The sequence below is a fragment of the Onychomys torridus genome, chromosome 5, assembly GCF_903995425.1.
Source record: "Onychomys torridus chromosome 5, mOncTor1.1, whole genome shotgun sequence".
Classification (NCBI taxonomy): domain Eukaryota; kingdom Metazoa; phylum Chordata; class Mammalia; order Rodentia; family Cricetidae; genus Onychomys; species Onychomys torridus.
This window is the reverse complement of record NC_050447.1, coordinates 120,098,125-120,124,071: the sequence shown is the minus strand read 5'-3', so window position 1 is coordinate 120,124,071 and position 25,947 is coordinate 120,098,125. Positions and strand designations below refer to the sequence as shown.

The window sequence follows — 25,947 nt, the reverse complement described above, 5'->3', positions numbered from 1 at the left end:
CCACCTGTCTGAGACAGTGGGATGGAGAAGCCATTTCCCCACCGCTGGACTCTTGCTGCCTCAGTTTCTCTGCAAACTGATTTAGTTTATGGAGCACCCTTCCTAAGGCTCCTAGACTCCGTCCATGGTTCCCTCACCTTCTCTCAGCCTTGGCCACTCCCTAGAAGACAGTAGTGGCCACTTATGCATACTATTCCTAGTCTGGTCTCCATCGCTTCTGTGGTGGTAAAGTCACCCTAGTTACTCAGGAAGCTAGGGTAGGAAGACACAAGTTCAAGGCTTGCATGGGCTACAGAGTAAGTTCAGGACTAGCCTAGACAACTCAGGGAGACCCTGTCTTAGAAGAAAAAGAGAAAAAAGGCTCACCATGTGCAAGGCCCCAAGTTCAGTCCCCAGTTCTGCCAAAATAATTAATAATAATAATTATTATTATTAATAAAAATAATAATAAATGTCCATTAGCATTTCCAAAATTGGGTTCCACTCAAGAGATACTCAAATATATTACTTGTATGATTAGGTCCTACAACTTTTTATAACTTACAAGCTTAATAACAGTTTTTTCACTTTTCCCTCTTGGATACTTTTCCTGGTTCGTGTTTGTTTTGTTATGGGAGAGCTTGAGCCACAAGCCGGCTGCCCAGGAGTTCGAGCCTTTTCCTGACTGCCTGTCCTCTTAATGACTCCTCAGAATGACTGTTGCATAGTTGTTGTTTTTTCTCTTTTGGGAGCCCTCTACCCAGTTCCCAAATAAATCACTCATGGAGGCTTAATCTTACTTATAAATGCCCGGCCTTAGCTTGGCTGGTTTCTAGCCAGCTTTTCTTTTCTTTTTTATTAAGAAATTTTCTATTCATTTTACATATCAACCTCAGATCCCCTCTGTAGTTAGAGTTTTCCTGCCTGGCCCACAGTCAGGACAAATCTCTCTCACCTGCCAGGCCCACAGATGCTCAGACCCAACCAAGAAAGCACACAAAACTTATATTGCTTACAAACTGTATGGCCGTGGCAGGCTTCTTGTTATCTACTTCTTCTATCTTAAATTAACCCATTTTTATTAATCTATACTTTGCCACTTGGTTCGTGGCTTACCTTACATCTTTCTTGTCATGGCGGTGGCTGGCAGCATCTCTTTTCTCCAGCCTTCCACCTCCCAGCGTTCTCTTCTCTCTTGTCCTGCTTATTCTTCCTGCCTGGCCACTGGCCAATCAGAACTTTATTTACACAGAGCGATATCCACAGCACTTCCCCTTTTCTTTTTTTTTTTTTTTTTTTAAAGGAAGGTTTTAACTTTTACATAGTACAATTACATATAACAAAACAATCATCAAGCAAGAATTACAGTTACAATATTAAAGAAGATATCCTATCTATCTTATATTTGTGAGTCTAAGGTTTTATATCTAACTTATCTTTTATCATAACTGAGGAAATTATAACTATCTAGCCTTCAACCACATCAAAGACCTCAGAAGGATATAATACTACCTGAGAACCAGGAGAAGGATGTAAGCATTTTTCGGGAGTCTTGCAGGGTAGACAGAGACAGCTGGCAGCCTGGACAGTCACCTAATGTTCCTTTGTAAAGTTGGGGCATTTGTCTTCAGCCCACAGGGGTAGAGTCTCTTGGTCACTTCTCTCAGTGTCCTGTACTATGTCTGGCAGTTTCCTCTGTGAAGCAGGAACCTGAAGGACCATTTTGTCAAGCGAAGTTTAGTGGTCACCTTTCTATAGGTCCTGCATGTCCAGTCGATCAAGCAGTCCAGGCAAGAACAGTTTCTTGCCCAAATGGCTATTTTTGCCAAGGTGAAGATAAACTCCATACAAAGTGTCTTCAATGCCCATCCTCCTCTCTGAAGTAAATTGGTGCTGCCAGGAGCAGACATGTCTCACTGTCCAGAAAGTCTAAATTTTAAAAATATTTTAAATGCCATATTCTGTAGGTCTTTGAAGTATTTGAAGATTACCTATCTATCTGAAATATCTCTATGTATACCTAGAAGACTTAACTAACATGGCTATGAGTATGATTATCATAGATGACTAATTATCAATCTATTTTTAATTATCCATTACAATTTAAAATGAGCTATATAAACATAATACCTTAAACAAGAGTAGAAATATACACACAGTATAACAAAATTAACTTTAAGTTTGTATCAATAGACTAAAACCTATACCAATATAAAACATTTTAAACAAGTTGTTGCTCTTTAGAAGTAAGTTCCCTAATCTACCCATTCATCCTATTATATCAATATCATAACCCCTTTTCTTCTTTAGAAAGAGATCTCATTTATAATCAACCTGCTTTAAATAAAAATATTGGGTTTTTTTCTGTCCCACACCAGAGGGCTCTTCTGATTTGGGACACAAGAAGCTCTTAACCTTCTCTTTTAACAATGTGCTTGGGTTTAGAGAAGGAGTGAGCCAATTCCATCTCCAAAGCCAGCTGGGAATTTGGGTGTAGTTTTTCTTACTACTTCCTGTTGGAGGGGGGTGCTGTATCTTATGGGGACATAAAGAAAATTTTAGGATTATGGAGTAGTCCATGAGGGTAAACCTCTGAGCCAGTTGCCTTGAAACCATTCTGGATGTCGGATCATCTGGGCCATGGTGTCATCGGAGACCTTTCAGGTGGTCTTGGCTGATCAAACCTGATGTATCTTAATCTGGAACAAATCCACAGCCTCTGGCTTTCTGTGGAAACAAAAGCAGAGACTCTTTTCCAAAGCAACATATCCTTATATCCAAATTTTGAAGTCAAGGTACCTTTAAAATTTACATTTTTGTTTAACTCAACAGCTTTTACGATCAAATCTTTTTCTGCAGTTAAAAATCCCAAAGACAACACAAACCAGATTCTCTGTGTAATATCCATCTTTGTAAGATTGAAACGCCGCTGTGGTTGCTGGCTCCGCCCACCTCAGCTTCCCAACATGGCGGTGGTACAGTTTACTGCCAGCTCTGGGTCTGGAGCCATGTGTACCATCAACTATCAGAAGCAGTTCTATCAAAGCATCGCATAGCCCAGAAACCCTTTTTTTTTTTTTTAACTCGCAAAGGCTAAATCCAATATGCAGCAGAGCAAAGTGATGCTTGTAGACTCCTCATTCCCGCCACACTGCAGGTCAGATGCACACGCCAGGAACCTGCCATAGTAGCTCAAACCGGCAGGCTGCCACTAACTTGAGAGAGACAACTAGGAAGCTGTTTTTAGCTCCATTTTAGAATCTTTTTTCTCAGGTTTTAGATGGAAATTCTTGCCAACACGTTGGGCGCCATTTGTAGTTAGAGTTTTTCTGCCTGGCCCACAGTCAGGACAAATCTCTCTCACCTGCCAGGCCCATAGACGCACAGACCCAACCAAGAAAGCACACAAAACTTATATTGCTTACAAACTGTATGGCCGTGACAGGCTTCTTGTTATCTACTTCTTCTATCTTAAATTAACCCATTTTTATTAATCTATACTTTGCCACTTGGTTCGTGGCTTACCTCACATCTTTCTTGTCATGGCGGTGGCTGGCAGCATCTCTTTTCTCCAGCCTTCCACCTCCCAGCGTTCTCTTCTCTCTTGTCCCCGCCTATTCTTCCTGCCTGGCCACTGGCCAATCAGAACTTTACACAGAGCGATATCCACAGCACCCCTCCCCTCCCTCCTTCCCCCCTAACCCTCCCTTCCATCCCATCCCCCCATCCCCACCTCCTCCAGGGCAAGGCCTCCCATGGGGAGTCAGCAGAACCTGATACACTGAGCTGAGGCAGGCCCAAGGCCCTCCCCTGGACCAAGACTGTGTAAGGTGTCCCACTATAGGCAGTGGGCTCCAAAAAGCCTGCTCATGCCCTAGGGATGCATCCTGATCCCACTGCCAGGAGGCCCCTTAGACTAAGCTACACAACTGTCTCTCCTACACAGAGGGCCTAGTCCAGTTCCATGCAGGCTCCACAGCTGTTGGTCCACAGTTCATGAGTTCCCACTAGTTTGGTTTGGTTGTCTCTGTAGGTTTCCCCATAATTGTCTTGATGCTCATAGAATCCCTCTTCTCTCTCTTTAGCTGGATTCCTGGAGCTTACAGCCTGGTACTTTCACCAGCTTTTCTTAACTTTAATTATCCCTGTACTTATTTCCTCTGGCCTTTTTCCTTTTCTTACTTCTGTAATCTTACTTTTACTCCATAGCTTGCTGTATAGCTGGGTGGCTGTCCTCCTTCTCTGGCTACTTCCTCTTTCCTCCTGGATTTCTCCTTCTATTTATCCTCTCTGCCTGCCAACCCTGCTTGTTTCTCTCTCCTGCCTCACTATTGGCCATTCAGCTCTTTATTAGACTATCAAGTATTTTAGATAGGCACACACAGTAACACAGCTTCACAGAGTTAAACAAATGCAACAGAAACAAAAGTAACACACCTTAAAATAATGTTCTACAGCCGGGCAGCAGTGGCACACGCCTTTAATCCCAGCACTTGGGAGGCAGAGCCAGGTGGATCTCTGGGAGTTTGAGGCCAGCCTGGTCTACAGAGCAAGATCCAGGACAGACACCAAAACTACACAGAGAAACCCTGTCTCAAAAAAAACAAAATAATAATAATATTATTATTATTATTCTACAACACATCATCTATGTTGAGTTCCTTGGCTGACTCCCAAGCAGTTTTAAAGGATTGGCTTCTGTGATAGCTCTCAACTGGTCACTATCACCTTCAAAGTGGACAGTGTGAGTGGAACCTGGCATCAAGAAAGGTGTGAGTGGCTACCTCTTCTCTCATTCCTCTGGACTTCCCACTCACAGGCAGATTCCTAGGATAACTGTTCAACTTCTAAAGGGCTCTTCATCTTCAAGGCCCTTGTTTCCTTTGCAAAACTTTTTTCAATTTTTCTTTTTACTTATTCTTTGTGTCTTTCACATCATGCATCTTTTTTTCTTTTCAAGACAGGCTCTGCCTCCCCAGTGCTGGGATTAAAGGCGTGCGCTGCCATCATCTGGCCACATCATGCATCCCGATCCCATTCATCTCCCCGTCCCTCATATCCACCCTCTGCCCTTGCAACTCCCTCCCCCTAGTAAAATAAAACGTAAGAGGAAAAAAGGTAAAATCTTGTTATGGAAGCTGTGGTGTGACACAGTGAGTCATCTTTGCAAAAGTTTCGACCTACCATTGCACTTAGCTCCTTAGCCGTTCCTGGGCCACATGCTCTGTTGATGCTGCATGCTGTCTTGACCGCCCCTCTACTCTTGAGCTTGTATAAGAAAATCCTCCAATTTGCTTTTTGTCTAACACCATCTCCAAATATAAAATAAGTATAAAATTAATAACAAGAAATAAGTAATCAGAGAAGAAGAAAAGCCCATTAAAATGATGGATAACATAAATACATTCCCTAAGAATGTATTCCATATCTAACACGAGATTTCAACAATGCAGAAATCTACTTGCTAGGGACGAATTCCAATGATTAAAGTTTTAAGGTATAGCAAGAAGAAAAAAATGGAATTGCAACTCAGAGTCTTCCCTTCATCCATTATATTTACTACAGCAACCTTTATTCTGATTTGGTCCTCTCTAGTTTGTCTTTTAAAACAAAACTTTTTTTAATTCATGCGTCTGTGTCTGTGCATGGTCCTGTGCATGCAGTTGCCCACAGAGGCCAGGAGCGGGCTTGGTTGTGAGTCTTGGCGGGTGGTGCTGGGGATTCTTTGCAGGAGCAGCAAGTGCTTAACCATCACATGATCTCTGGAGCCCCTATTTGGAAACCCTTTTGGACCCCAGCTTCTCCATTATTATATATTAGGCGGGTTTTTAATTTTTCCTCCTGTAAGTAGCAAGATTTGAGGGGAGACTGTGGGTGGAACTCAAGAAGAACAAACAGCTCCTGAGGCCCTCATTCATCCGCCCAGTGCCACTAAAACCTCAATGGAAACAAAGCCAGGGCTGTTTATACATGCTGTCCCAACCTAAGGTTCTTCCTTCCTCTGCACCCAGCTCCTCCCACTTCCTCGTCCTGCTCAAGAGCTGGTAAAGAGATCCAAAAAGATTAGGAGTTTCCTGACCGAAGACTAGGAGACAGGTAGAATTAAAAAGAGCTCTAGAGTAAGCGTTCAGCCTCTGACATTGAGGAACAACTGTTGCCCCTTACCTCGTCCCCAGCGCTGCCCTTGGCTGCCAGCTTGAGACAGGGCTCATTCAAACCACCACATGAGTTAAACACCAAAGCATTGCCAGTGTTTCTCAGAAAGCAGCTTATATCAGATCACCAGGAAAGCTCATCAAATGCAGGTGGTTAAGTCCTGCTGGAGTCCACCCTCCAGCAGCTTGTGGTGGGCCCTGAAAGTCTGCATTTCTGACAAGCTCCCAAAGATGGTGATGGTTGAGGTCTCAGGAGTGTGCTTTGTTAATGATGAGCCTAGACAGCTGACTGTGGATATCCTTGGGTCTTGTCAACTGCAAGGAGTCATAATTTTGTGTGTGTGTGTGTGTGTGTGTGTGTGTGTGTGTGTGTGTGTGTGTGTGAGTGAGAGAGAGAGAGAGAGAGAGAGAGAGAGAGAGACTTCTGCAATTGTCTTAAGAGTCCTTGAGTATTACACATGCTCCTCTGAGTAGCCGAGTCTGAAAGTCTGAAAGCAAAGCCTTTCGCTGTCCTCTGCTCACACAAGTCTTCGCCTTTGTGAAACTGTGTTAAGCCTACACTGAATCATGTCACCAGCTTTAAACACTGAGTTACGGGGAAGGGGAGGGGAGGGGAGGGGGGGGGGGGGGGGGGAGGGTCCTGCAAGGTGCAAAAGCAGAGGCCAGAATGGCCCAAATTTGACCTGAAGAGTATGTAATTCCAGATTTTAATATTTGGAGTGAATTAGTACTTTCTAGTATAATTTTATAATTGCATGTTTTATAAATGCATGTACATTTTATAAATTCTGCAATTAAGCATAATATTTTCTTATAGAAATTCTAATTCATTATTTTAGGTTAATGGGTTACTTTCTTTCCTTGTTCTTGGCTCCAGGAAAATTATTGGAGACATTAACACACTGTCGATTGTTTGCATATTTTATTCTCTTTTTCTAGAAAGATGGTTATTTGGTAAAAACAAACATCCCGCAAAGCTTAATTTCATTCCTCTTGTGGCAGATCACTTACAACGCTGGGCTTGGTTATATCGTCACTCGCTGACCAGGCTGCTGGCAAAGGCAAAAACAAATTCGTGCCTTACCGAGATTCAGTCCTCACTTGGCTTCTTAAGGTAATTTGTTGACCTGGGATTTGTTTTTATCTAAACTGGGCTGTTTCCGATGTAAAAGCTGTGAAGAAGTGTGCGGAGCTACCAAAGTACACACAATACTGTCGTCCTAATTCTTCATGGTGCACAAAGAACACAGTTTTGTAGGGAGCATGGGGATGGCTAAGCAGGTAAGATTGTTTGCTTGAATACGTCTGTGTACCTGAGTTCAAATCCCCAGCACCCATGTGAAAAGTTGAGTGTGGAGATGGGTGGAGCTTGTTGACCAACCAGCCTAGCTTAAACAGCTGGCTTCCAGTTCAGTGAGGGACACTATCTCAAGGAAGTAAAAGTGAAAGAGAAAGACATCTGACATCTTCCTCCTTCCTCTTCGTGGACATGCCCACGCACACGCACTTGTGCACTCGTGTGCCACACAACAGCATACATACGCAAATTAACTCTCCTTACTATTTTTATTCTGTTACAGTGTCCTTTGTCAGGTACTATTTATTGATACAAATATAGACAGACCACGTTTCTCTTTTTATAAAATGTTGTGCAATGTGGTAACACATTTTCACCTTGTATTCTTTTTTTCCACGAACAACAAAGTCACATGTGGATATTTCCTCTCTTGTCACATCTGTCATGAAGTGGTCTTCAACAGGGTGCCATCTGAAATTCTTTACAGGACAATTTAGGAGGGAACAGCCAGACCTCCATGATAGCCACGATCAGTCCAGCCGCGGACAACTACGAGGAGACACTGTCCACACTAAGATATGCAGATCGAGCCAAGAGGATCGTGAACCATGCTGTAGTGAACGAGGACCCCAATGCCAAAGTCATCCGAGAGCTGCGTGAGGAAGTGGAGAAACTGAAGGAGCAGCTCTCGCAGGCTGAGGTACCATCAGTCTGCCGTGCCCTGTCCTCAAGTGCCTTGACCTGGGTGTCTGATGGGCGAGGGCTCGCCGGCTTACAGCCCTAGGTTCTGTCTGTGTGACTCAACCTTTCAGTGTCTGTTAGCATCTGCTCCAGGCTAAGGAGCATGGTGAAGAACGTGACTAATGCAGACTCATGCCCTAGCAGCTGGCTGACAAGGAGGGAAGTGAGGTCATTTCTGTCGCTACCTAATTGTTTGCTTCAGTTTCGTCACTTGGCCTTTGAACTTCCAATGGGAAATTCTAAGAACAGTGTGTGTGTTTTTAATTAACACTGTAGATTGTTTCCATGAGGCTTTTGGAGATGTTGGGTATCCGTTCCTCATTCTTGGAGATTGGGTCTTGTTGATGGATGGGTTCCTAATTGATTACTATAGCCACAGGATATTTATGGATGACATTATTGATTTCTGTCTTACTGACAAACAAATCTGCTTAAATAATCTTTTTCCTACTTTGATATTTCAGAGATAAACGTTAGCAATTTTTTTCGGTCTTTAAATGAAACACCCACTAGCTATTATTGCTTTTCTTTCAAAGAGAAACAACCATGTCCTCTTCCATTTACTGTGATTAGCAGAATTCCAAGGCCCATGCTGACAGTGCATGACTTCATTGCTTCAGAAAGACTTAATACTTGCTGAGGGAGAACATAAGGATGCTGAGATGTAGCCCATAACTGTATAGAACATGCCTACAACTGCATACCAAATGTGCAGGTCTTGTGTTCAAACTCCAATACCCTAAACAAGAATACCATTATATATGTACTGTATGTAATGCTAGAAATATTGTGAAAGCTTGTGTTTCTGATTTCATTTTTAAAGGCCATGAAGGCCCCTGAGCTGAAGGAGAAGCTTGAAGAGTCTGAAAAACTGATAAAGGAGCTAACAGTGACATGGGAAGAGAAGCTGAGGAAGACGGAAGAGATCGCACAGGTGGGCTGATGAGTTATCCGGAAACACTGAGGTTTACTTCACCTGGTATCCTAGACAGACACCTGCCTCCTCCAGAACCCTCCCAGGCCTCGTTCTCTCTGCCGAGCTCATTGGAAAGCAAGCTTTGAGTCTCTCCAGTCTGCATATGGTCCTGTGCTGCTGGAATACTCCACTGAGTAATCAAGGCTCGGGGGATGCCTTTCCCACTTTCTGTTCCTTACATGAACAAAGGTCCACACTAGGATTTGGTGGGTTTTTTGTTTTGTTTTGTTTTGTTTTGTTTTTTTAGATCACTTGGCAAAGTATGGCATTGAAAGCTCTGATTGTCAGGAAGTTTTAAGACATACAACACAATAGTTTTCCAGCATTTGATTCCTTATTAGAAATTCCATATGAGCATCTAGTAAAATGGACTATGCGACAGGGGTAATACAGCAGGGGTGTGTGTTTGGGATTCCTCCATGGTGCGATTCATGAGCATTTTACTTCTGTTGACACTGTCACAAGCTACCACTTGTCTCACAAGAAGATAAGCTTCCGTGAGAGGAGGACTTTTGTTTTACTAGCTGTTATGTCCCCAGCCATAGATCAGTACCCATCACATTCTAGACTATTGCATAAGTCTTTCATGGGCAGGTGGACTCAAGGCCCATCATTACACGGTCTCTACCTGTTCTTCCAACTCCACTCCTATGGCATTCCCCATTTGCGTGGAGTTCTTGTGTCCTGAAATCATTGACCACTCCTCAAACAACTGATCTTGCTTCTTGCTATGGAACTTCATCTAATGCTCCAAGAATTATCTCACACCTATTCTGAGCCCATCCTGTTCTCTAAACTTTCCATCATGATGCCTCCCCTTGGAAACCATGCAGGCCTTTGTAACCCTCCACGGCACACTGTTATTCCTTTGCATCCTAGTTATGTGGTCTTGTCCTCTTCTCCAGATTTTTAGTTTGAGAGTTGATACTGTGTGTGATTCACCCTTGGTGCCCTGGGACACTGTCGTGTCCTATACTATAGGCACTTAGCAAACTTAGTTAAGCTGAATGTGTCATCCCTTGGCATTGTCCCCAGAAATAGTGACTTATTCTTTCCATGGATACATCTTGTGAATAGAACAACAAATGGTCTCTGCTTTCGCCTGTTTCTGTGACCAGGAGAGACAGCGGCAGCTGGAGAGCATGGGGATCTCCCTGGAGACCTCCGGGATCAAGGTGGGGGATGACAAGTGCTACCTCGTCAACCTGAACGCAGACCCTGCCCTCAACGAGCTTCTGGTTTACTATTTAAAGGTGAGAAGGTGTGTGTCTGATCAACAGACCACTGTGCTCCTGCAGCCTCCCCACAGGACCTGGATGCCTGGTCCCATGATTTTTCTTTCTGTATCCAGCTTCACCCTGGGTAGAAGTAAGACCATAGATAGTAGCTAAAGTTATCCACAGTCCCACCCGGGCCAGCAGCTACTCTGACTCAAACACACAGAGGCTTATATTATTTAAACTGTTGGGCCTAATGGCTTCTTGTTATCTAGTTCTTATATCTTAAATTAACCCACATCTATACATCTATACCTTGCCACGTGGCTCACGGCTTACCAGTATCTTACATCTTGCTTTTCATGGTGGCGGCTGGCAGCATCTCCTGCCCCAGCCTTCCACTTCCCAGAATTCTCCTCTCCCCTTGTTCCACCTATACTTCCTGCCTGGCTACTGGCCAATCAGTGTTTTATTTATTAACCAATCAGAGCAACACATTCAACATACAGAACATCCCACAGCAATGGATGGTGCAGTCCCTCATCACTGACCACAAGAAACAGCTTTTGTTTTACCTAATGTTCTTGAATACAGGCTGCACAGAGACATAAATGGACAACTCAGGGTACACCTGTTGTACCCCAAGTGTAAGGTGGCAGAGTTCTAAGGTGTCAGGGGTCCAAGAGACCATGAAGATTCTTCATTGTAACTCTAAGGAGGTCTCAAATCCCACACAAGCCTAGAGAGACTCTAGGCTAGATTCAAGAGCAAAGCTCTTCCAAGTCTGTCTCAGCTCTGACCCCATTATCAGGAAAGGACTTTTGTGCTATGCTTCTTCACATATGGCCTTTTAGCATTGGCACTGTGGCCTCAGTGTGCACTGGCCATGCTGGGGACATCTCTGCAGTGGGTTTCCAGACTTCCTGGCATTAGAGCCCATGTACATTTTTTTTTTTAAATCTGGAGCTGAGGACCGAACCCAGGGCCTTGCGCTTGCTAGGCAAGCTCTCTACCACTGAGCTAAATCCCCAGCCCCCCATGTACATTCTTTAAAAGTATCAAGGACTCCAGTGCACTTTTGTGTGCCTAGGTTATAGCCATCTGTATGTAGGGCATTAAGACTGGGGGTGCTGGCCAGGTGGTGGTGACGCACGCCTTTAATCCTAGCACTCGGGAGGCAGAGCCAGGCAGATCTCTGTGAGTTCGAGGCCAGCCTGGGCTACCAAGTGAGTTCCAGGAAAGGTGCAAAGCTACACAGAGAAACCGTCTCAAAAAACCAAAAAAAAAAAAAAAAAAAAAAAAAAAGACTGGAGGTGCTGGAACATAAACACACAGCTGTCAGCTCTCAGAGCTCCCTTGCCACTGACCAGGCACCTGCAAAAGCCCTGCCATTCATGCGTGATAAAATGAGAAAGCAGGAAGAAATAACGTTTAATGTTTTTCCTAAGTACTTCTGGCCTCATGGGTCTCCTGAAATGTCAGATGTCAAGGGTTCTTTGGCTACATTGGTAGAACTACTAGGCAATTTTATTAAGCAAGAAATGGGACATCAGAGCCAAGTGTGGTAGCACATACCTATAATCTCAATATTTGGGAAGTGTAGGCCAGAAGGTTTGGGAGTTCAGGATGATACTCTACTACTTAGCAAGTTCAAGGCCACCCTAGGCTATGTGGGACACTATCCCAAAGAGGGAGGAAGAGAGAGAGAGAGAGAGAGAGAGAGAGAGAGAGATTGATTTGAAATAGGACACTTGATTTCATTGGTAAAGGATGCCCCAACTGACAAAGGGAATTCAGTTGACCATCAAACCATATTTAATTAGATCATACACAGAGAGAGTGTGTATGTTATGGTAGTTTATTTATATGCCAGAAGAGGGCATTGGATCCCATTATAGATGGTTGAGAGCCACCATGTGGTTGCTGGGAATTGAACTCAGAACCTCTGGAAGAGCAGCCAGTGCTCTTAGCGGCTAAGCCATCTCTCTAGTAGTTGAATATAGTAGTTGAATATTGAAATAATAGTCAAGGATTGGGTACCTGGAGTCTTTCTACATTTATTTGATTTGTTTTTATTTATGTTATATGTGTGTGCCTGCTTATCTGCATGTGTATAACATGCATGAAGTGCCCACAGAGGCCAGAAGAGGATATCAGATCCCCTGGAACTGGAATTACAGGCAGTTGTAAGCCACCATCTGGGTTCTGGGAACCCAACCCACATCTTCAAGAATGGCAAGTGCTTTTAATGCTGAGCCATCTCTTCAGCCCTGGACTTGGGTACTTTAAGGCAACTTACATATACTGTACATTGTAGTAGGCAAACCTGCCAATGTGCAGGAATTACCCTCTTTGAAAGGCTAAATAAGCACCTTATTAAGGATTTTGATCCCTGGGGGTATATAATATGCAATGGAGAATAAACTAGAATTGAAGCAGGGAGCCTCACTCTCCTAAGATCTTTTTCCTTCCACTTTTTGCAGAGGTAGAAACATGTTACAGGTAGCCCTTGATCTACTGAGACTCCATGAGTCAACTTAGGATCTGTTACTTAGGGAGAAGGAATTGTTTCTGAGCTGGGGGCCTGTAAACCCAGGGTCCTGTGTGTGGCAGGCAAGCACTATGCTACAGAGCTGTGTCCCCAACCACAGCCATCTTAATTTGAAAGACCAAGTGTTACATTTCCACCATTGCATACAGAAGTAATGCCATAGTGGTTAAATACTTTGTAGAGCTATGTAGGAAGCTGCTCTGTGAATGAGCAGGGATGTGCAGTAACTGAGTCTCCAAAGAATTCCTAAGACTCTAAGATACTAAAAACTACATGAATATGTACATCATATAATAACCACAGCCTTCACCACACTATGGAATGTTGATATTAGAACTGTTGATGTGTGCCAGGCGGTGGTGGTACACGCTTTTCATCCCAGCAATCAGGAGGCAGAGGCAGGCAGATCTCTGTGAGTTCAAGGCCAGCCTGGTATACAAAGCGAGTTCCAGGAAAGGTGCAAAGCCACACAGAGAAACCCTGTCTAAAAAAAAAAAAAAAAGAAAAAAAAGAAGAAAAAGAAAGAAATGTCGATGTGTGTGTGTGTGTGTGTGTGTGTGTGTGTGTGTGTGTGTGTACGTGTACATACATACATACATACATACATACATACATACATACATACATAGAGGTCAGAGATTGATGTCATATCTTCACCAATCACTTTTCACCTTAGTTTTTGAAATGGGGTCTTTAACTCAACCTGAAGCCTACTGGTCAGCTATATGGACTGGCTACAAAGCCCTAGGGAATCCCATCTCTGCCTTCTCAACATTGGGATTGCAGACAAAACCACCATGTGGGGCTTTTCGTATAGGTAGTTACTGGGCTATGTTGGACTGAGCCATGTCCCCAACACTGAGATGGGAGGGAGGGATACTAAGATAAAACTCTCCTTGAGACTGCTTTTTAGTAGTTCTGAAATGTAGCCCTCTTAAAAAGAATCCAGTCAAGTAGGTTGAATAAATAATATTGTTGGGCTGGAGAGATGGCTCAGTGGTTAAGAGCACCGACTGCTCTTCCAGAGGTCCTGAGTTCAATTCCCAGCAACCACATGGTGGCTCACAACCACTTGTAATGAGATCTGGTGCCCTCTTCTGGCCTGTAGGGACACAGGCAGGCAGAATACTGTGTACATAATAAATAAATAAATCTTTTTTAAAAAAAATATTGTGTTAGTTTTGTAAAGAGAGGGAGAGAGGGAGGAAGGGAGAGAGAGAGACAGAGAGACAGAGAGGGAGAGAGAGAGGAGTGGAAAGGAGGAAAGGAAGAGAAACTAAGGCTCAGGATGGAATGACTTGCCAGTACCCACTTAAATAGTAACTATTCAATCCAGAATTAGAACTCAGTGTCTGCTACCGCTAAGTCCAATTTTCTTATGTTTTAAAATGATACCTAATCATTGTTGATACAGGAGCAGGTTTTGGTAGAATTTAAACATTTTTTTATTTTTTCTTTCTTTTTTCTTTCTTTGATTTTTTTTTGAGACAGGGTTTCTCTATGTAGCTATGGCTGTTCTGGAACTCACTCTGTAGACCAGGCCAGTCTTTAATTCAGAGATCCACCTGCCTCTGCCTCCCAAGTACTGGGATTAAAGGTGTGTGCCAACCACCGCCTGAGTTTAAACATTTTTTAAATTTTTCATGGTAAACTTTGGCTTAAGAAAAATATCACTGTATCCATCCATCCATCCATCTACCTACCTACCTTCCTACCTACCTACCTACCTATCCATCTATGTGGAGGGCATGCACGCAGCATGTAAATGGAGGTCAGAGGACTATTCTCCTTCTACCATGTATGTCTTAGAGATTGAACTCAGGTCATCAGGCTTAGTGATGAATGCCTTTGTCCACTGAGCCATCACGCTGGCCAACGTTTGCCTTCTGATGCTTCAGATCTCCTGTGGGATTCATTTCATATAGTCTTGTGTGCACTGCTGATTTATTCTGGTTGCTTGTGACCATTTCTGGTTGAGTTACTTGTGAACTTGGTTTTCCCTCTTCAATTCTGTGCTCTAGGATCACACCCGGGTGGGTGCAGATACCTCTCAGGACATCCAGCTCTTTGGAATAGGGATTCAGCCCGAGCACTGTGAGATCGACATTGCCACAGATGGAGACATCACTCTCACGCCAAAAGAAAACGCGAAGTAGGAGACATCCGTGGAGGCTTCAGCCTCTCCCGTGTTTTCAGAAGGATGCTGGCCCTTTCCCTTGGCTCGCTTCAGTTACATTAAAGTTAAGGATACGCTGGGTATCCTAGCGGGTTTGCTTTCTGATTACAGAGCGTGTATTAGTTACCGTTCTCAATACCTTAACCAAAAATGCTTGGGCGGAGGGGTTTATTTTGGCTCACGGTGTGAAAGGGTACAGTCCATATGGCTAGGACATCATGGTGGCAGGCATGGCTCTTGAGCGTGACAGTGAGAGCATGAAGCAGCTGGCACCATCACATCTGACATCAGGAAGCAGAGAGAAACTGACCTATCCAGACACAGGGTAGCTTTATCTCCTAAGATCCACCCCCAGTGACCTACTTCCTCTAGTGAGGCTCCACCTCCCAAATTCCACAACTTTTGGATCCAGCACCACCACTGGGGACCACCTGTTCTAGAACAGGAGCCTGTGGGGTCATTGCGTATTCAAATCATAGCAGTATAGTAATTTTGAGGAGTAATAGCTTTGTCTCTATTAGAGTTCCTATTGCTGTGAAGAGACACCAGGACCACAGCAACTCTTACAAAGAAAACATTTAATTGGGGTGGCTTGCTTACAGTTTCAGAGGTTCAGTCCATTATGACCATGAAGGGGAGCATGGCAGCACGCAGGCAGATGTGGCACTGGAGCTGAGAGTGCTACATCTTGCAGGCAACAGGAAGTTGACTGACTGTCACACTGAGGGAAGCTTGAGCAAAAGAAACCTCAACGCCTGTCCCCACAGTGACACACTTCCTCCAACAAGGCCACACCTCCTAATAGTGCCGCTCCCTTTTGGGGACCATTTTCTTTCAAACCACCACATTCTGCTCCCTGACCCCAAAAGGCTTGTAGCCACATCATAAGGCAGAAAAATGCATTCAGTCCAACCTCAAAAGTCTCCATAGTCTATCAGTCTCAAACTTATTTCAAAGTCCAAAGTCTCTTCTGAGAGTCATGCAGTCTTTTTAACTGTAATCTTCTATAAAATCAAAATCAAAAAACAGATCACATACTTCTAACATATAATGACATAGAGTATACATTACCATATCAAAGCATAGGGAAGGGAGCATAGTGAGGAAATACTGGACCAAAGCAAGACTAAAACCAGCTGGGTAAACTCCAAACTCTACATCTCCATGTCTGATGTCAAAATGCTCTTCAGATCTGCAGTTCCTTTCAGCTTTGTTGACTGCAACACACTTTTCTCTCTTGGGCTGGCTCCACTCCCTGTTAGCATCTCTCCTGGGCAGCTATCCCACAGCTCTAGCATCACCAGCATCTTGGGGTCTCCAAGGCAATCCAGGCTTCGCCTTCACAGCTTTAGGCAATGGCCTCTCCGGGGAATAACCCTGACATATGCCTGGCCTCAGTGGCTTTCCTTAGTCACAGAGGTAAATTCCATATCCCTTTTCTTCTGTCCTTAACTCTAAAGCCTGAACTACATGGCTGAAACTGGTTCTGCTGTGTCCTGGGGCTGGAACATGACCCCCTCATTCAATTACATCTTCGCCATTTTTCTGTTTTTGATGGTTTCCTTCACTGCCTAAGCTTGGCTATCCTTGAACTTGCTCTGTAGACCAAGCTGGCCTCAGAATCAACCCCAAACTCTTTACTTTAGCCTCAGGCAGACTCTTTGGATAAGGGCAAAAGCAGCCACTTTCTTCACCAAAATATCACAAGAAGGGGTGCTAGGCAATGTACTCAAATTCTCCTCTGAAACTCTTGAGCCAGTCCCCCACAGTTCAAATCACTCTTAGCACTGCTGTCTTCCATGCTCCTATGGCCCATTAAGCGGTGCTTAAAGCATTCCACTGCTTTCCTAACCCAAACTCCCAAAGTCCATATTCCTCCAAACAAAAGCATGGTCAGGCCTGTCGGAGCAATCCCCCAGTTCCTGGTACCAACTTCTGACTTAGGGTTTCCATTGCTGTGAAGAGACAACATGACCATGACAACTCTTACAAAGGAAAACATTTAATTGGATGGCTTTACAGTTCAGAGGTTCTGTCCGTTATCATCATGTTTGTTTGTTTTCACTATTTGCTGTATTAGCAAAGCCTTAGTAGCCAGGGTTAGACCATGACACTGAAGGATGTATGTTTTCATGTATGAATTTCAAAACTTCAGGCTTCAGAGTTCTATCAAGCCCAGGACTCCACTAATGAGAGATTGTATGAGAAAGTAACTAGAGGTAATAATATCTATATCATCTTTTCTCATCAGATTTCCCTGACAATCCTTTAGGGAATTTATTTTTAACTACATACCTTCCTACACCCATATTTGTTTCTCACTTACCAGTAAACATTTTTTTTTCTTTCAGTTTTTCCAGACAGGGTTTCTCTGTGTAGTTTTGATGCCTGTCCTGGATCTCGCTCTATAGACCAGGCTGGCCTTGAACTCACAGAGATCCACCTGGCTCTACCTCCCGAGTGCTGGGATTAAAGGTGTGCACTACCACTGCCCAGCTTACCAGAAAACATTTTTAATGAGCTGTTGAATATGTGTATTTTTGGTTTTGCAATGCTTTAATCTCTGTGTATGGGTGCGTGCGTGCGTGCGTGCGTGCGTGCGTGTGTGCGTGCGTGTGTGGTATGGAGTGAAGATCAGATCACAACCACAGATGTTGGTCTTCACCTTCACCTTGTTTGAGGTAGAGTCTCTTGTTCAGTGCTGTGTACACCAGGCTAGCTGGCCTGGGAAGCATCCAGGGATTCTGTCTCTCCTTCCTTGTCTCCATAGGAACGGTAAGATTACAGATGGATGGCTACCCCCAGCTTTACGTGGTTCCGGGAATGTGAATTCAGGTTCTCACACTAGCTTTGCTCAGTGAGCTATCTCCCAGCTGCAGTCTGTAAATGTCGACAAACCACCTGTAGTGATGTTTTGTAGCTCTGCAGAAACTCACAGAGTTGGGCATCACTCTTAGTTTGCAACCCATCCTGGCTCATGGCCGAGAGTGTGTTTCTGTTACTCCTTCAAATGTTCCCCGAAGTACATCCATTAGGAGAAAGTTCCCTGTCCCTTTGAGTCTTGGGACTGCTGTCTTCCATCCCCGGCATCTTCGTTTGTGTCGCTTCAGATCCTGTGTAAATGGCACCCTTGTCTGCAGCACTACCCAGCTATGGCATGGTGACAGAATCTTATGGGGAAACAACCACTTTTTTAGGTAACAACTTCATGTTCTCTAGTATTTCCATTTACATTTTTTCTGGTGTCTAAGTATAAATCAAGCTGATTTTTATCTAATGATGACAACCCCCACAGAATTAATTTACCTAAGAGGAAACGGCGGGATTGGCTGAAAGACTTTGAAAAGGAAGCAGGTCCCGCAGAGCCTGACCTGGATGCTGCAAGCGAGTCTTCCTCAGAACCAGACTACAACTATGAGTTTGCGCAGATGGAAGTCATTATGAAAACCCTGAACAGCAATGGTAAGATGGGAGCTCCAGCGGCGGCTCTTACCCACACCGTTCCATGAGGGACACGGATATAGACGCAGAGTCTTCCTAAAGTTTAGACACATAAAGCCAACATTTTCCCACAGAGGCCATCGGCAAGGAGCAGCGTCAAGACAGCATAGAGAACTCGGGCAGAACCAGAGAGTCGGCAGATGGCCCCCTTTGGGGACCTCTTGTTCCCAAGCCAATAGTGATAACATTTCCATGGTCTCAGAGTATTTACAGAATCGGTTTGACAGACCTTTTTTATTTTTTTAATCAAATTTTCCATCATTGATATTGTCGTTTCTGGAAGAGTGAAAAGAATCCCCAAGAAAATATGGATCCAGAAATTTTGAATAAAACCTAATAGATATAGAAGGTAATATTTACTGTAAACTCAGTGGGAAATTACACTTCCGAAGAGACTTACTTAACAGGTAGTCTCAAGCACCTTTGATAAAAACGATGCTTAAAGTGAAATGTTCTCCAGACTCTTTGCCTCACCTGCACACACACACACACACACACACACACACACACTCTCTCTCTCTCTCTCTCTCTCTCTCTCTCTCTCTCTCTCTCTCTCACTTCCTGTGTCATGCTTACTTTTCCTGGCTCTTCCAGTGCTCTGTCCCTCCACAAGTTCCCCTGAGTGGTACTTCCCTCCGAGGCACACACACATGCTCTGCTGCGGTGCAGATGAGCTGGTGGCTGTGGTGTCCTCAGAGTTCCCTCTCCTGCTAGGTGGCTTCCCGACTGTAAGCCTGTCTGCCTGGTGGTCCTCCCCATGGTGGTCCTACTTGAAGACCCTCTTCCCCCTCCTCTGGTTCCAGACGAAGCTGGTCCACCAACACTGGGACAGAGGTTCTTAACTGTTGCCTTGGCATGTGGGAGCCTGGCTGGCTTTCAGCGGGGCCGCTGAGGGGCGTGGCGTGCTCACAGCTTTGGCAGAGTCTAACAGGCAGTATGGGATGAAGCGAAGGTTTTCAGGCTGACCATGGGGCTTCGTGATCATGACTGAGGACACCCCAACCATCTTCCATAACTGTTACCTTGCAGGTGTCTTTTTTCCTACACACCTAGCCACATAGGAACGTGTCCTCGGTGTTACTGCTACTGTCACTAATGGCTTCATTACTGCAGGGAATACCACACAGTTCAGGGCAGTGACACTTCCAGATGCAGCCTCCTCTATCTCAGTGATCACCTAGAGTCTCTGGAGTAAGTACTGACCTAAACCCAGCTCCTTTGGATGAGATGTAAAAGAGATGCTGGGGAAATGGCTCACCAAGCTAAGGACTTGCTGTGCACGCATGAGGACCCACGTTCAGGTCCAGGTATAAAAACTGGGTGAGCATGGCAGCCCACCTGTCACCCAGTACATGGGAGGTGGAAACAGGATCCCTGAAACAAACTGTCCAACTAGACTAGCTGACTTGGTGGGTTCTGGGTTCGAGTGAGAAACCCTGCTCTAAATATGAAGAAGTAGAGAGCCATACAGGAAGATACTTGAGGTCAGCCTCAGGCCTCCACATGCATGTACAGATGTGTACCCCCACACAGGTCTGAACATTGATATACACGTACACATTCATACATATTGTGTATGTATTCATACATAATGTGGCATGGATTGAGATGGCAGGCACCTGTCATTTGGCCCAGTGGCCCTTGGCTTGTGTCCTGGGCCATATCAGGGACAGGTTACCTTGCCAACTAGGATCCATTTTATTTTATTCATTTTTAATAAAAATGAGAGATACTTTATTCTGGAGCCATTTTGAGCAACTATGATCCAGGGACACGTATTTAGGTTACCCTAAGTTCCATGTTCCAACATGGAAACAGTTTCGTGACGCTTTAGCATTTTTACAGAACAGAGAAATTCATAAATCAAGGCAAGCTTAAAACACATTGGTGGGTACACCAGAGAGGCAGGTACAGCAAGATGTTCACAGGATATTCATTCAGACACAGAGGCTGGCAAGAAATGGCTGTTCCAGAAGGCTAGAACTCACCCAAGACCAGCAGCATTCCAATCTCTCCACAGTACTGAAATTCTAATCAGCCAGTCTCTGCAGACACAGCTTCTTTCCAGGCATTCTCTTTCACAGCACCCCCTGCTGGTCCAGTACCGCATTGCGTGCATGTGGGAGCACGTCTGTATTAAATATTATAATGTCCTTTGTAGCTAGAAATCTCTTTCCTAGGATCTGATATAAATGAGACTGAGGAGTGGGCAGGACAGCAGTCTTCAAGAGAGAGGAAAAGTCATTAAAGAAATTCCTGGATCATTTAAAAAACTATTAGCCATATTAGAATCTCTTTTAAAAGAGGCTGTGTAGTATAGCAAAGGCATCACACTGATCAACAGGGGAGAGAAATATTATCAATGATTTTCCCAGGCTCTGGACATAGATCACTCAGTAGTTTCATTATAAAGACCTGAATTCAGTCTCTAGCACCCACATTAAACAAACAAGCAAAAACAACACACTGAAAGCTAGGGATAGTGGCATGTACCTGTAATCCCAGCCCTGGAGAGACAGAGACAGGGCGATCCTGAGGCTTGATGGACTTCCAGTCTAGACTAACTAGTGAGCCCCAGGCTAGTGAGAAACCCTGTTTCAAAACATAAGGTATAGGGGGCGGGGAGAGGAGGAGCTGGGAAGCTGTCTCAGCAGATAAGGGTGCTTGGTAACAAGCCTGACAGCCTAAATTTGACTCCCCAAAACATATATGGTGGCAGGAAAAAACCAACCCCTCCACACAGGTGCCACAGTATGTATGCATCTGCACACACTACATAAATCAATGTTTATGTAGTTCAAAGGCAAATGGTCCCTCAGAAATTACACCCAAGATTTACCTCTGGCCTTCACATGTGCACATTGCACATGCACCCCCAAATACAAATATGCGTGTACACACATACACACACACACACACACACACACACACACACACACACACACACATAAAAAAAAATCAAAATCAAATTTAAAGAAAAATAGGAGAGAAATATGTTTCCACAGTGAGTAAGATCAGAGGTAAAGCAGGACCTAGCCCCTGAGCAGGGCTGTGTGTGTGTGTGATGAGGAGGGAACCTGAGCGTCCTGCTTGGGAGGCTCGGGTGCAGGACTGAGGTGCTCTCCTTTCTGTATTTACATCTCAGTCTGTGGCCCCAGCACAGCCTCTGTCTCTTCGGCTGCTGGTGCTGTTTTAAGCAGCCTCAGTCACTTGGCCTCTACTTTGACAAGGAACCTGGCTTGAGATTCTGATGCATCAGCCATCAGGGTCACATGTGTTCTGCAGCATAAGAAGCAGAAATGTGGATTGAATATGTGATTCAGGACCTGGGCAGTAAAACTCAATGGTACGGTTCTCGATTAGTGTGAACAAGACCCTAGGTTCACTCCCAAGTATGTCATTCAGTATCTCTTCACAAAACCCTGTAAAACAGTTTCTCAATGGCAAAAACTGATGTTACTTTGAAGAAACAATGGGTTTTAGAGCAATCTAGTTGTTTATCTTGAAGACTCTGTTCTTTGTTGAGTGCTAATATGGAGCGACTTCCAGAATGAGAGCCTTGAATGGAGACCTGCTTGTCAAGGTGACATCTCACCCTCACTCGCCAGCCTCAAAACGTGGGGCTGCACTTGGTTGCCATTTGACCTCGGTCATCTGTATGATTTATCTGAGCCCCAGTTTCTTCAACATTACAGTGGGGATGTCATTTCCCTGCATGGATGGAGGCGGGTCTGCAGGGTCCTTTGGAGGTCATGCATGTATGCAGAGTCAGTTTGCTCCCTGCCCTTGAGATGCAGCCAGTAAAATCACGTTGGCATGGTAGCTGTCGTTTTTACTAAAACAACTTACAAGTGTCTTGCAATTATATGAAACTGCTTGTTTTTGCTTTGTTAACTTCATTTTTAAGGTTAGCATGTTCTCTCCTCATACATGCTAATATAGAAACAGGACTGTTTGTGTTTATTGCACAAACTGATGGGACATTTTGGAAGAGTCTGTCAATAACTCCTGAATCACTGTCCAGATTCTTTCTGGACACTAAACTGGAAACAGTTGAATAGGAATATAGCACAGGTTATCAAGGAATCACAGGCAAATGTATAAATGAACGTACAAGGAAGAAATTACACCCCACACCAGTCTAAAGATGCATCTCCCTCAGCCCCCAAGGACTTCTGGGAGACACTCCCTGTGATTGACAGTTCTCGCCTGTACCATGTGGTTGTCAGCATACTGATTCTTTGCAGGCTACTCATTTATGTTGTGACTTTGCTCATGTGCCATTGTCTGGATCTGGCATGCAGCTCAGTAGTTATTACCACATTAGTGCCCTGCCCAGCCAATTGGCTCCTCAGAGTCAGGTCCCACTCACACCACACCTATCCATGGTGGTGCCAAGTTTCCATCTGTTGATATGTCTGTACCTGCTTGCCCAATTGCAAGTTCTAGATCCTTGGACCACTAAATTGCCAAAGGCATGCTTTTCTTTTTCTTCTCTCTTGATAAAAGTTAATTGCCCTCTTAGGAATTAACGCCTGAGAAATTGCCATGACATATACCTAATCAATATTTTCAAACATATGCTGTGATTATTTCCTCCCCATTAAGAGAAATTCAAGAGTAAGGAAGTTTGTGGCAATCAATTGGAAGCCTTTTTGTCACACACATGACATGTTAGAGTGTAGAAGTCATGTGCTGGAAAGATCAATTCGTTCAAGTTCCTAGCTGTGTACTGTCCTGGATTTCACAATGGCTTCCCATCCAGTTCCACCCCATCAAGTACCAGGAGGTTTGTGATACACACAGGAAAACATGAGGATGCGCTCATCACAGAAGAAGGTAACAGTGAAGGTTTATAGTTAGCAGTTAGCTGAAGTGTTACCCAAAAGCAAACCAGGAGGATTTCTGTGAGCCCTGAGGCCTGTCACAGAGAGCACAGAACCAGCTAGATTCTGAGGCAGGAGATGTTTCTTGCTGAGAGATGCCCTGCCCTGACTGACACTGGTGTGGACTCCTCTCTTTTATCAGCTGCTTCCAACCCCTTGCCTCTTTTCTCGGCTCACCAGATCCAGTTCAAAATGTGGTTCAGGTCCTGGAGAAGCAATACCTGGAAGAGAAGAGGACCGCCCTGGAGGAGCAGCGGCTCATGTATGAGCGTGAACTGGAGCAGCTTCGCCAACAGCTCTCCCCAGAGAGGCAGCCGCCGAGCAGCGCCTCCGACCGCCTGGCTTACAGCAGCCAGACAGCCCAGCAGAAGGTGACCCAGTGGGCTGAGGAGAGGTAAGAATGGGGCCAGCCCGAGTCAGGAATGGGGGCTGGGGCTGGAGAGGCCTGTGAAGGGAGCACACACCTGGAAGAAGGAGACTCCAGGCCCACTTCTCATTTGGCCATTGGTGTTTCATTTCAGAGACACGGCCTGAGACTGTCACGACAATGTCAGCTACTGTAGACCACCCTCGTCCCAAGATCCCTAGTCCTTTACCCTTCAGTAAAAACAGTGCCAGGGTAGAAAAGTTAGATCTGTGGGCCTTAGGATAGCAGTTTGAGTGATCCTTTAACAACAACAATCTGAATATGCAGACAGAAGGTAGGAAGATTTTTTTTTTCTTATAGAAGGTTTTGGTGCTTGGAGCCAGACCTTTCCTCATGCTAGCCATGTCTCCTGCCTCTGAGAACACCTCTCCTAGCCCCAGGTTGCAGATGGGTGGCTTGGCAGAAACAACGCAGCAGAGAAAAGTGAGGAGTGTTTGGAAGCGTGTGAGCAAACTGTTTGGTCAAGACTGGAAGTGATTTGTAGAGGAGTCGAAAGAATTCAGTCTAAAAGCATTTGATTGGGCATGAGAGAGACTACAAACAGGATGTGAGAGATGATAACCAAGGATGCTTGGGTTTTGACCTCTGAGAGAAGCAATCCCCCTGCTAGACTTGAGCAGGGGGACCACACCAGGAGCAGACTGAGGAAGGCAAGTGTTTATAAAAACTATCAACTAGCAGCTGGGCCTTAATAATGGATGGATGGACGGACGGGTGGATGGATGGATGGATGAAGGAATAGATGGAGGAGGGGAACAAAAGATTGTGGCATCCCTGGCTGTCCTGGAACATTCTTTTGTAGACCAGGATGGCCTTGAACTCACAAAGATCTGCTGCTCAAGTCCTAGAATTAAAGGCATGCACCACCTTGTGCGGTGCCTGGGTATTTTTGTTGGTTTGTTGGTTGGTTTGTTTAACATCAACCCTCAATTCTGTCCCCAGTGGTGGTTCTCCATGTCCTCCCATCTGTGGACGAGAGAGGAAACTTCCCACAAGGGGTTTTGTTTTTGCTGCTGATGTCCACCACCCTTTTCTGACAGGAACAGAACTCTAGTTGACTTTCACCTGCCTGTGCTTTCTTTTCTTCAATGCCACAGGGATGAACTCTTCAGGCAAAGCCTGGCCAAGCTTCGAGAGCAGCTAGTGAAAGCAAACACTCTGGTGAGGGAAGCCAACTTCCTAGCTGAAGAGATGAACAAGCTCACTGACTACCAAGTCACTCTTCAGATCCCTGCGGCCAACCTCAGTGCCAACAGGAAGGTAGGCATGGCCTAGGGAGTGGGAGAGCAGGAGGTAGGCTGGCAAATACTGCAGACCGGAGTCCAGAGCTCATCTCTGTGAGCAGGTCCTAAGGGGAACCGGGGTTGGCTCTGTAAGCCTTCGAGTTGGTCTCTACCCCCTGGGGAAGCGTGCTGTGTAAGCAGTGTCCTTAGAGAGAATGGGAGCAGAAGGCGGGGGATGATTATGCCTGTTTCCTTCATGCAAATGCCCCTTCTGCAGTGGTCTATATGTATGCCTAGTTGGACTGCCTTTCTAAGAGTGAATTCTCTGAGGAGGAGAGACACCTTTGAAACCTGCTATTTATTATTCCACATATGGAGCTCCTTGCGGCCATCTGGAAGACTCCTATCATTTCAACTTAAAGAAATTTTCCTGTGAGAGACAAACCTGGAAGAAAATAAATTTCTGTCTATTTTTTTTTTTTCTAACCGGCTAACAAGCTAGAAAGGAAAGTTGAGTGTGGTGAGTGAAGAGAAGGCTCGCTCAGTTCACCACTTGCTGCTCTGCCAGAGGGCCCAGGTTTGGTTCCTAGCACACATGGTGACTCACAGTTACCTGTAACTCCAGTTCCAGGGGATCCAATATTCTATTCTGGCTCTGGGGCACCAGGCACACATGTAGTCGGAGAGCTTCTCTCCAGCCCCCGCCAAGCCCTGTTAGTCCAACAACCCACTTATAAAATAAACACACAGACATTCATATTATTTAAACTGCTTGTCCATTAGCTCAGGCCTACCATTGTTTAGCTATTACTTTTATA

The 25,947-nt window shown here is 44.8% G+C and overlaps 1 protein-coding gene across 1 annotated transcript in view; it reads left to right on the top strand.

Moving 5' to 3' along the window:
- The window catches only part of Kif13a (kinesin family member 13A), a 185,282-nt gene that overhangs the window by 113,555 nt on the left and 45,780 nt on the right, over positions 1 to 25,947 (top strand). The window contains 9 exon segments of the mRNA XM_036186987.1: positions 7,137 to 7,248; positions 7,919 to 8,131; positions 8,996 to 9,106; positions 10,267 to 10,401; positions 14,938 to 15,068; positions 18,203 to 18,289; positions 18,388 to 18,554; positions 23,660 to 23,873; positions 25,004 to 25,166. Coding sequence (XP_036042880.1) covers positions 7,137 to 7,248; positions 7,919 to 8,131; positions 8,996 to 9,106; positions 10,267 to 10,401; positions 14,938 to 15,068; positions 18,203 to 18,289; positions 18,388 to 18,554; positions 23,660 to 23,873; positions 25,004 to 25,166 — 1,333 coding nt within the window.